This window comes from Notothenia coriiceps, unplaced genomic scaffold, assembly GCF_000735185.1.
Source record: "Notothenia coriiceps isolate Sejong01 unplaced genomic scaffold, NC01 NC01_scaffold00030263, whole genome shotgun sequence".
In the NCBI taxonomy this organism is placed as follows: domain Eukaryota; kingdom Metazoa; phylum Chordata; class Actinopteri; order Perciformes; family Nototheniidae; genus Notothenia; species Notothenia coriiceps.
Window position 1 is genome coordinate 1 of NW_011362964.1, and position 12,098 is coordinate 12,098.

The 12,098-nt window shown below is 40.3% G+C and overlaps 1 protein-coding gene across 1 annotated transcript; it reads right to left on the reverse strand.

The window, feature by feature from the left end:
* Positions 1 to 242: 242 nt before the first annotated feature.
* Positions 243 to 10,613, reverse strand: LOC104959463 (protein TMEPAI-like). Its single transcript, XM_010787361.1, has 4 exons — positions 10,426 to 10,613; positions 7,610 to 7,663; positions 7,099 to 7,421; positions 243 to 6,553 (listed from the first exon to the last, which is right to left on the reverse strand). Exons 1-4 carry the CDS (start codon positions 10,537 to 10,539, stop codon positions 6,247 to 6,249), a joined length of 798 nt encoding a protein of 265 aa, XP_010785663.1. The 5' UTR covers positions 10,540 to 10,613; the 3' UTR covers positions 243 to 6,246.
* Positions 10,614 to 12,098: the final 1,485 nt, after the last annotated feature.

Genomic DNA, 12,098 nt, shown 5'->3' on the forward strand with positions numbered 1-12,098 from the left:
TATATATTAAATAGTACTGTATAAATGAATATTAAGCAAACTTAAATATCTTGACTAAATGCAACTTGTATACTGTATATTGTATAAAATTGAATAAATGACCCCTGGACTCAAATATTACAGACACTAACCACATAAACATATATTTAAAATGAAAAAGGTATTATATAACGAAAACAATGTTTTGTTTATGTAACTCATATTTAAAATAAAATAAATAAATACCCGGGAGGAGACGTGGACATATTTATAAAACTTTTTTATTCATTTTTTAAATCGAAGGCTAACTGAAATGTGTCCGATTCATACCATGTTCTGTGACAACAACGATAAACCATTGTCTTCAGTTTGAAACAAACAGAAGACAAACAACAACATAACAAACCTTGCAGCACGTAGACCACCCAATATAAATAAAAGAACAGGTTTTAATACACAAGTAAGTAGTTATTACCATTGAGGATAAGTAGGCCTGTATATAAGAGTGTGAGCCATGCTGTGAACAGATTTCAACTCCACCTTCCTTCCACTTCAGGGGAAGGAAGGATGAACCTTTTTACACTGAAACCAGAATGAACTACATGTCCCACATTACATTTTGAAGATGCTTGCAGGATCAAAGTGAACAACAGGTGGAAGACTTCTACAATAGTCACTGCCTGTAAGATATTGAGGTTTTGCTTAAATATGCACACATATTGCAACAAAAAAAGAGTGTTTTTTCATATATTTTCTTCAACATTGTCAGAGGAAAGGCGCTGCACAGCGCTGATTCAAAGAGGCAGAATGAGTTACAACACAAAGGAGGAAAACTGCTTCTTTCACACCTTCTTTTCTCCAGCACCGCTGCTCTTTAAGTATGTGTGTTATTGTGTACTCAAATACTTTTGAAGAGTTACAGGAACTGGAGAAAATGGAAATTGTAAAGCAAAGTGTTTGACCCAAAAAAAAGAAAGAAAGTTCAAGTCAGGTGTAACTCTTGTCCAAGAGTCGGGTTTAGGAGGATTCCTTCTTTGGAAATGTCTTTAATGTGTTTGAGGCCGGACACTTATTTCTGTGTATTTCACTTGTAACATTGTTACTTATGTTGCGTTCCATTACATGTCGGAAACACAATACACATCTGCACTGGTAGGTCATCGTTACTTCAACCTTACATGAAAGAATGTGGAAAATAACAACAGTTTGAAGGGTCCGACTTTCTCTGGAACGCAGCATAAGAAACTTTGATCAAGCCCATTTGTGCCAAGAAAAGAGAAAAAAGCTAATCTTATGCAAGACAAATAAAATAAATGAAATGTATCAGATACTAATTCACTTTTGTTGTTGTCAATATTATGATAGAGTAAAAAAGATTGCAAATCTAGTAGTTTTGACTTTCAAAATCACAATTTCCCCTTAGTAAATCCTCTTTTTCAGTATTTCTTATCAAAAACAATCCACCAACTCTGTGCTGCTTTGCGAGCTTTTATAAAAAACGTCTTCAGCGGATGTTTGTTTATGCATTGTTAATGGATCTACAGATGTTCACTTTTCCCAAGTTATCAACAATAGAGTTTCTATGTATCGTTTTTTTTGGTGTCATTAATCACAATTTAAACAATTTTTTTGATATGTTCCTGCCCCGAATAGACTTCCATACATCCTGGCCGTGTTATATGAAGTATTTGATGAATATGTTGGTGCTGTCGGTGTCAAAAGGCAACCGTATTATTACAGAGTATTGAGGGGGTCATTGCAGAGGGGAGTCTCCGCCCCCCCCCCACCAGCAGAAGGCACACATGTAGACGCTGGCCGGGGGAGGAGAGCCGATGATTCAGGAAGTAGCACTTCCTGTTTACATGCAATAAGTCCATTTTGACCTCAGGACTGAATGAAAGGAGTGCACGAATGGGTTGCTCTTAAAACTACAAATGGCACTTTGAAATCAGAAGTGTTGTATTTACACGTCCTCTCAATCATCTGCAGCTTTCCTGTGGTAGGTCGTTTTACACCCCAAAAAAAATGAAATAAATGGTGTGACAATGGATCGAAGAAAAATTGTTTTGTTCTCAAGTGAATAAACAACAATAATAACAACAACAACAACAATACAAAACGTACATTTAAGAACACTACGTTAAAATATGACTAATATTATCAAAAAGGCAAATAGTAGGTGTATTGCAACGCTCTATCAAAAACATCTTCATCATCCTCAATCTCATCATCATCATCCAATCAGCATCCTCTGAGACAGTAAGGAGGCGTGGCCTGGGATGATTGACAGCCCAAACTAGCCACTCACGTTTCGCCCGTCTCAGCGCAGGCAGGCACATTTATGACATAGCAACAAAAATAAAAACGCTTCCAAGGAGACCACGAAAAAAAACAGCCTGCCAATGGGAGCGAAGGCTGGGGGAGAGGAGCTCTGTCATTGGACAGCAGGCATCGCTAGGTAACAGGAAGAGCTCGTTCAGAGAGGAGGAGGGGGACTGTGTGTGTGTGTGTGTGTGTGTGTGTGTGTGTGTGTGTGTGTGTGTGTGTGTGTTGGATAAATGGTTTTCTTGTGTGGTCCACAATAACAAAGATATGTGTGTGTGATGGTGCACCTGTGTGTGTTTGTTTAGTTTTTGTCTAGACAGCTGGAGGTCTTTCCCAGGGTCTTTCTCACGCGCACACGCACGCACCCACGCACGCACGCACGCACGCACGCACGCACGCACACACACACACACACACAAGGAATACTTAACCGCCTAAATGATCATTTCTACACTGAAAAAACTGAAACGTTGACTTTAATTAAATACACTTATGTGAAATCTGTTGACACATTACATTTAATAAAAGACAACGTTTCAGTTTTTTCAGTGTATATGAATAAATCACCCATTGGAAGTAAATCAATTGTTATCTCCTCTTTGTGTGTGTGTGTGTGTGTGTGTGTGTGTGTGTGCAGCACATGATGAGTCAGTTATAGTGTGGCTTATGTTTTCCCTCATCTCTCCTCCAGTCTTGTTTTGAATCGTCAGCCAGCGCAGGTTTCCCTGAAGCGAGAGATTGATTCTGCACGGTTTCACTTCTCATGCACCCTTTAGGCGCATTATTTTAAATAACGATCACTATCTCTACTATTTATTTCTACTGTGACGCCCTATTCAGAGCCTGTCCAGCCTTTTGATACCCGGTGCAACCCTGCAGGGACCCAAACCATTTTAGAGGAAACACCTGGTCCAAACACAAGTATAATACTGATGGAGGGAAAGGAAATAAAAGGAAAGGGAAGGAGGGTTAATAAATTATCTAAACTTGTGTTTGGGGGCTTATACTGTCATTACGAGGTGATTTATATTCTGATTGATCCACTCGTCACTCCTTTAGCTGCTTTGGGTCAAGAGATTGATTTCTTTACATTGTGATATATACTGTGCATCAAACTGAGGACAGAAAGGACTTCTGATGATCCGTCTTTTTTCTGTATTGCAAAAGTTTGAGACAGAGTTCAACAACAGCAATGTTAACTTCCACCGTTCAATTTAGGATTTTTGTAAATGTACTTCCATGTCTTTTTAAACAGGGACAAAAAAATTCAAATTTGATGAGGGTTCATTGTTGTTAAGAAAAAGATATTAGAGTCCCACACGTGTATCCTTCAGATAGACCGTATGACGATAATACGTCAAAGTGTTAAAGGACTCACCGCTTCAGATTATAAAATGTATTTTTTGGCCTTCTGACTCTCTCTTCTTCCACCACATTACGCTGAGTCAGCTTCGAGAGTTTTGGCTGTGGTTTGGTTGGGTCCCTGCGGAGGGCGCTGTTGCATAAAGACTGGACACTAAAGCCTCACATCAACAACAATTCAAATAAAATCAATTCAACACTCAAAAACTACAAATGTCTTCACGTCCTAATCTCCTACATTAGTTTGACCTTTAGTCCCGCGCTCCTAAAGAGAGGACAGAAGAAGAGCCGCTGTAAACACTCGTGTCACTTTTCAACACTTCAGTGTGTTTAATATGAGACAACTCGTCTTCTGCTGCGTTAAACACTAAGAGTTATGCTACAAGAGGGAAATATCCAGTCGAATAAAATAATACATCAAATAACTTTGGAAAGCCAGACTGAGTATCAAACTTTGATCTTGTTATGGTGCAAATCAATTTACTAATTAGATTTTTGAATAAGAGTTTTGTATAAAAACGTATTTCTTTTTATGTTTGTCATGGTACTAAAACTCTTCATTGTATGGGAATGAAAACTCTTTGATACCCAGGTCTGGCTGATAATAAGTCACTGATTCCAGGTAGTGGGTTCTCATTTGTTGTAAGGGATTTCAAGTCTTGGAGCAGAACTCTTTGCATCTTTTCAAGTGTGGGTCTAAAGTCTATCCTACGATATGAAAGGTTTCTACTGTAGCTTTTATCGGCTGCTGCTGGCTGACAGAAGATTGTTGACTCTTTCCTGGTGCAGTAAAGTGCTCAGCGATGCCTGCAACAGAAAAAACCTTACCAGAAGGGGAGCGTGTGTGTACGTTCAAAAGACAGATTTCAAAAGAAAATGTTGGTGTGTGTGCAGCCACAGCAGCGCACAGTCAGCGTATCATTCGTCTGGGGCGACATGGCTTCCTTCCTTAAGTAACGCAACACAACGTTAGGTGTCACTTTGATCTGCATTATCTCTCTCTTCTCACTCAATAATCCAAAAATGAAATAAGAGAACACAGCAGGATTAAACTACTCTCCTGTTACAGTACACAGTGTCGTGATTAGGTCAGACGTTTGTTTGTGAAAAAGTCTGATTAACGTGAGAAAACTGGTGGCTCGTTTTGGTCGAGATAGTGACATCAAGCTTTGGGATTGGCTAACGATTCGGCCAATAGGAAGAGAGAGAGCTACAAGCAGAGTTTCTGATTGGGCCCAACCGGTTGAAGGCTGACTCGTGGTTGGCTCGCAGGACTCGGATATTTGCATAAATGAGGGATTTATTTGTTTTGATATCAATGGTACGGTAATGTATCCGAGTCGGTTGATCCAAAGTCAGTGTAATATGTTTCCATGATACATGCTGCTGTGCACCGCCCCTCTGGTAAATCTACGTTTTCTCTTTTTATATTACGCCTCACTTGAAAAGTAAAAGTCTCTCTCACATGTTCCATCTGCTTATACTAAAAAATAGTGCAATTCTTTTCAGCTTTTATATAAATAACTCTCAATTCGTGCTTTTAACTTCGCTCTCCGTTTGCATACGTGTGTTCGTATATAAACTTAAAATGTAATACATGTATGTAGCAAAATGTGAAAGTTGGCACCCCAACAGATTCATGATGTTTCCTTTTTCTAAAACTAGACAACATGTAAAACAGAAAATAAATATCTTAACGATAAGAATCTATAAAGTTTAGAAAAATACCCCTACTTTTCTCTGTTTTATCATTTATCAATCATATTGCGGATTCCTTTTTTCTGTGTTGAACAGTCGTGAACTTTGTGCAAACCTTCTTTAGAAAACATAACATAAAAAAGGATTTTAGTGACAACTCCTGCATCGGTCGATATAAGGCAGAAACGTTTAGCTCGGGGACTTTTAGCGATGTGCTATGACGGCTAAGCTAGGTTCAGATAATGCTAACTAAATCTAAACTCTTGGAAATATCCTAACGTGCTAACGTGTCCCAGTGATACAGCTAAAGCCAGATGCAGGAGTTGCTGCTAACATTTGACAAAGAACATAATGGAGTCAAAGCATCGAGGGGGGGATTATCACTAGGAAATAAAAACAAAAACCTGGAAGAACCAAGAAGATTGCAACATTTCGCCATTTGCCTGGATAGAAAGATTTTTTGTAAGCGCGAAAAAGACAAACAAACAAAAGGTTCTATAGGAACAAACAAAACAAGAAAATATTTATAATGAATGGAGACTAGTACGATCAGTCTAATGGAGGAGGGAGGCGTCAAGGGAAGAAGGAGGCTTCCCTTTGCACCCTCTGCCCTTCTTCTCTGACATCATCATCTGAAGTGCTCCTCAGACAGGAAATAGGAAGTGTGGAACAGGAAGTGCCAGATGTTCTCCTGCCACTGTGCTCTGCAGGAGTGATGTGGTTTCCATGTGTTCTTACCTAAAGGAGATCCATGAAGTGGGGAAACTGACCTCACTACAAATGACCATCAGGGTGGATTTTTACCACGTTGTTCCTCATTGGCTACTGACCACTTCCAAGCAGACAAAATCAATTTTTTCATTTTTTAAGGAAGCGGTACTGTCACACCTGCTGGGGCTTCTGGGATTTCTCCTTGGTATTCCTGGCGTTCCTGTTGTCCACGCTCCCTTGCTGGGGATGTGGAGGTCGCAGCAGGCCGTGTATGAATGAGGGTGGCGAGGCTTGTGAGGAGGAAACAGTCCGATGGCTGTGGCTTGGGGGCAGGGACGCCGGGTGGTAGTAGTGCCCGATCACCTCGCTGTAGGTCGGGGGGGCTCCTTCCACTCGAGAGGCCTGCTTCTGATGCCGGGACTCCTGGGCTTCCAACACACTGATGCCAGAGTGCATGCTGGGAGGAGGGGCCTGCAGACTGGGGGGGAAACAACAAGGGTCAGGAATAAGTCCGATGGGTGAAGAACAAAGAAGATAAAACCAAATGTAGGAGCAGAAAAATACAATATATATCTGAATAACACAATTGAAACCCGAATAGTACTCCAACGAACGAATATTCGGGTACAGCCCTACAGTTAATACCGCACTGGTGAATGTGTAAAGCTTTTACATGTCTTAAAATGTATGGTTGCTAGCAACTTTCTAAATGTGACAAGTAAGCGTAATCTCGCTGAACCTTTGCCGCCTTTAGCTTAGCTACGGTGATGTGAAGTCATGCGATTTATGCTTCAACAATTATTAAAGCGGTGTTAATATGTGGAGATTATCCTGCTGAACCCATCGTTTAAGTATCATAATCATAAGTTTGCCATATAGATCATTTTCTGCAATTTTCCAAAATCTAGAGGAAAGATCCCATTCGTCTCTTTGGAATCAGCCATTTTATGCTAACTCGGCAACCAAACATGCAGCGTCCCTGCACTGCTATATGGTCAACACATGATCAATGTTTGTAGTCACCTGGCCTGCAGACAGGAGCGTGACGGGTGCAGAGGGTGGGAGTCGAACACGGTTCTGTTGGGCGGGGCCCTCACCGACTCTCGGTTCAGCTCCATCTGCTGCTCGGGGTCTCGGAGCTGCAGCGTGCAGGGCCCCTGGTACGGTGGGGGCTCCTCCCCGTCCGACAGGCAGATGGTGGGTGGGAGGTCGATGAGGCTCTGCGGCAGGTAGGGGTACGTCGGCTGGAAGCGCGTCGGGGCGAAGGAGTGCTGGAAGCGCTGGGGGTCCCGCTGCAGGTAGGATGAGGCCCCTCTGTCTGGGGGCCGGGGGTTGTACACCTGGTGCTGTGAAGAGGAAGGATGTCATGTTACTGCTACATTATGAACTGTTTCATTTTGCTTATTTCTGTTATTCATTTAATGGAAAAGCTTATAGCTAAATCCAGCTTAAATCATCTCTTTGCTTTTTGTGATGAAAGTATTTGTACACATGCTCCTTGTTTAATAAAGATATAGTCAAAATGATGCCTCACCTCATTTAGACCACTGTTTGTCCCCGTGCCGTCAGAAGACCACAGACTCCCCTCCTGAGAGAACGATAGAGAGATTATCATTTATTTATCTTATATATGATCAGTTATATCCTGCACAATAATCGACGATTTGCCTATGCATGACATGACATGCCAGCGTTAAGTAATTGTTCAAATGAAAACAATAATTATAACCATTGATGATATTTTCCAAATGTGTGTAGATGCATAGATAGACAGATAGAATATATTTGGAGGGATGAAACCCTCTGTAATGGCCCCCACATGCAGAGCACACGCAGTGACATCTGTTCTTGTAATTATTCCAATGCCAATAAGGCTATTTCAATAACTTTTAAAGCAATACATATATGATTATTATGTTCAATCAAATGGTAAGTATGTTCACTTTCATGGTTATTATAAGTTGTATTTATTCTTTATTATTCTTATGAAGAATGTGTTCACTTTTTGTCCACTTTGTGAGCACTCTATGGCTTTTTAAAATACTCTCTTATTTTGTAAAGTAATGCCTTTATGTCTGAGTGAATCAGAGATTTCTTTTTTTACTCATCCGAATTTCTGCGCAACCTTTGTAAAGATCTCCACATTTGATTACCCAGTTTCCCAGCGTAAATTTAAATAGCTTCAGGATGAATACAGTGTTGTGGAACTGTCAGTTTTGTCTCAATGTCTCACAGAATGGAGACAAAAGCAGCTTTTAACTTCTATAAACAATGTCTGGATGGAACTTTTCCAACTTTTGTCACTTTTTTTATTCTCAGGCGACACATTTCCTGTCTGTCTGCCTGTATGTGTGTCAGTCTGATCATCCAAATGAACTAGGACAATGACTCCCCTGAGCTTATCAGGAGCTCTATCTCTGTGTGTGTGTGTGTGTGTGTGTGTGTGTGTGTGTGTGTGTGTGTGTGTGTGTGTGTGTGTGTGTGTGTGTGTGTCTGTGGGTGTGTGTGTGTATGATTATGTTTCATCCTTCACTCATATCTAACTTGGAGACTGGAGCCACACACACACACACACACACACACACACACACACACACACACACACACACACAACACACACACACACACACACACACACACACACACACACACACACACACACACACACACACACACACACACACACACACACACTCAGTGATTCAGTAGCAGTCATATGTTTGGAGAAGCCTCAGGTGTAAGTCAGCGTGTGTGTTTGTGTGTGTGTGTGTCCTGGAAGTCGTTGCTAGCTCGCTGTGGCCCTTAATGAATAATGAGTCAGTGTGTTAGCGTTAGCCTGCGGCAGTGTTTAATAACTATGATCATATGCTGTCACTCTGCTTTCTTCTGATTCTGTCTCTCAGTAGAAACTGTGACTAAAACTCTGAACACACACCTTTTGTACTCGTTCTGCAGTGGAGCACTGCTTTTATGTTTTCCTTGAGTCATGTTAAGTCATTTGACATGTTTCTATAGTGATATTGGAGCTTTTCATGTATACAACATACACATGTAGGCTGTTACTTTCATTGTTGATTTCATTTCATGCTTCCATGTTTGTTCAGCCTTAATATGCAATTCTGTGTAATGCATATATTTAAACATCCAACGTTAGTTGTATATGACTCATATCTGCTATGAAAGCTTACCCAATGGCCCAGTTTTTGTACAGGAATTCATTGTAACTCTCGCAGCAAGTTGCTTTATCAACACAATTTAAGATTTGTATTGGCATAAACTACACTCCAGATATTAAGCATATTAAATTGAATCTACTTAGGAATCAATATGAAAGAGATGTGTTGATGAATGTTGATAGATGACATTCAGTGTTAAGTGGTGGATTTTTTTCAACTCATTCAACATCAATACAGTCAAGGTACAGGAAAACAAAACTGGTTGAAGAGGGAGGGCAGAGAGCATAGCTTATAAAGAAACAAGCCCTCCACTAAATCATCCAATTATGTTAATAATAATGTATGTACAAGGTGCATTAACTCAAGAATCGAACTTAAGTACCAATTTGACGTACTTTCATCTGAGGATTTTCATTACTACTTTATTGCACTACATTTTGGTATCCAATATTTCACTTTTGACTCCATTACATTTATCTGACAGATGACATGACCAAAGAAGAGGTTAAATACTTTAACCCTGAACGTTAAGAGACCAGGTATACTGTTCTTGAAGATGAATAATCAATACAAAATAAAAACCTGGGTCTTTGCTGACTGTGCATTAGGGTGGTCCTTAAAATTGAAAGGGGGAAAGTCTAAGCTCCAACCCCCAGAATTCATTCTATTAGTCAAGAAAACTCTCCTGGTAAATGTTTTCCTCAATCTGACAACACGTGCCCCCCCCTCATCGACCTGGAAGTTTAGCCTCAGTTGCAGCACCGTGCTGCTGCTGGCAGCCCAGGGCCATGAGGGAGGGGTACATGTTGTCAGATTGAGGAAAACATTCACCTGGAGAGTTTTCTTGAAAAATGGAATAGGGGTTGGAGCTTAGACTTTCCCACTTTCAATTTTAAGGACCACCCTACGTGAGACTAAACTTCAAGGTTGATGAGGGAGGGGTAAATGCTGTTGGAATTTGAATACAATTCACCAGGAGATTTTTCTTGATTATCATAACGAATTCCGGAGGTTGGAGCTTCAAATAAATGAATTTGAAAATGTACATGGCACTAAGGACCACCCTACTGTGCATGTTTATATTTCATGAGTATTATTACATACATAGTATTGCTTATTTCACTTCAGTATCTGAGTACTTCTTCCCCCTCTTATTCAGGTGTGTATGACTCACGCTGGCCAGTGGCAGGTGTCTCCTGCGGGCGGGGGCGTGTCTGGAGAGCAGCGAGCGAGCTGATAGGCGGTAGTGGTTCAGCAGACAGGTGATGACCACCACCATCACCATCATCACCACCACGATCACCAGGATCTGGACGAACTCCAGCTGGGCTGCAAGCAATCAGAGACAGAGATGGAGGTCAGTTTATGTATTGTGGTTAGACCTAAACTCAGCTTCAAGTCTTCTGAGGAGTAGGAGGGGTTTTGTCAGAAAATATCTTCACTTGGGCTTCGACACAAAACAGAGGACTACTTTACAAGCTGGGCGTGAACATTCAGGGGAACTCCAAGGCAGGAAGATCCTCTAAGATTCTATCCAGTTGCCTTATGGGAATTGTAGGATGCAGTGTTTCTGTCTCTTGCATCATACAATAGACAATTCTTTTTTTTTAGAACTTTTCTTTCCTTATCCAACTTATCTTTCCTTATCCTTATCCAATCCAATGGATTACATCTGAACAGCGCTTTTCCAATTTTGCAAAGCACTTCAAATAAACGTGTCAGCCTTCACCCACTCACACACATCCACACAGAGAGAGGCTGCCATGAGGTGCCACCTGCTCATGGATACTAATATTCACATAAACACACACACACACACACACACACACACACACACACACACACACACACACACACACACACACACACACACACACACACACACACACACACACACACACACACACACACACATGTATTACAGAAATGTCACAGTTAAAATGTCATATGTTTACACTTCTATTACTTTTGATGTTTTATGCATCACTGATTAAGATTTTACTGTTACTTTAGTACATTCTGATATACTGCACATACGGTATCTATTTTGTAGAGGGGTATTCAACTAAAATTCAACGAGGTCCAGTTAGAGAAAATCTCCCCATGCAAAGGACCGGAACATCAAAATGTCTAAGTTGCTTTATGAATTAGTGTGAATATATTATTGAAGTAGCCTGTAGCTTTATCAACGTCTGCATGTAATCAACAACTGACTGCCAATCAAATGAAGAAAGTACAATTCATAAACAACAATATTTATTGTAAATTAACATTGAACTATACAGTTATACAGTAAATACTGTGGATATCTGTAATGTTCCTTTCGGGCTGCATTAAAAAATAAAATAGAGAAAATAATTAAAATAGCTTTTGAAAATATGTGCATCTTAAAAGTGCTTAATTTTAGATAAATAAAATAAAGTGTAGCAGCAGCTTGAGTTTCCCTTTTTCTTTGTTAACCGTTTCACATCATGACTTAGCAGTTTCAGACGATTATAGAACAATATCAGTCTTTACGCATCATAACAATTGAACAGTTTTAAAGTTTCTCTTTCTTTCCCTCTTATATTGCAGTCCATCACTCACTTTTTTTAAATTCCGTGCGAGAATGGAGCTTGAGCTTGTCCTGCCAGGAGTTTGTAAATCTGGGCTGAAATGGTGTCAGGGCCATTCTCATACACATGCAGGTGCTCATTGGTTACAGTGATGCAAACACAGGTATGGTGAAAAAAGAGAGAACTATTTGAAGCAGGAAAAAAAACAGTGTAATATACCATCTGACAAAGGCCTGTGCTATAATGCTTAAATTAACTGGCTATTCTTTATAATGTACTCAGATCAATAGGA

Excerpts from the sequence above, each read along its gene's own strand:
- LOC104959463 (XM_010787361.1), bottom strand. The coding sequence starts at position 10,539 with ATGATGGTGATGGTGGTGGTCATCACCTGTCTGCTGAACCACTACCGC. Across the intron at positions 7,422-7,609 it reads CAAACAGTGGTCTAAATGAG|CACCAGGTGTACAACCCCCG; the intron begins GTGAGGCATCAT and ends TCCTCTTCACAG. Across the intron at positions 6,554-7,098 it reads CGCTCCTGTCTGCAGGCCAG|TCTGCAGGCCCCTCCTCCCA; the intron begins GTGACTACAAAC and ends TTTCCCCCCCAG.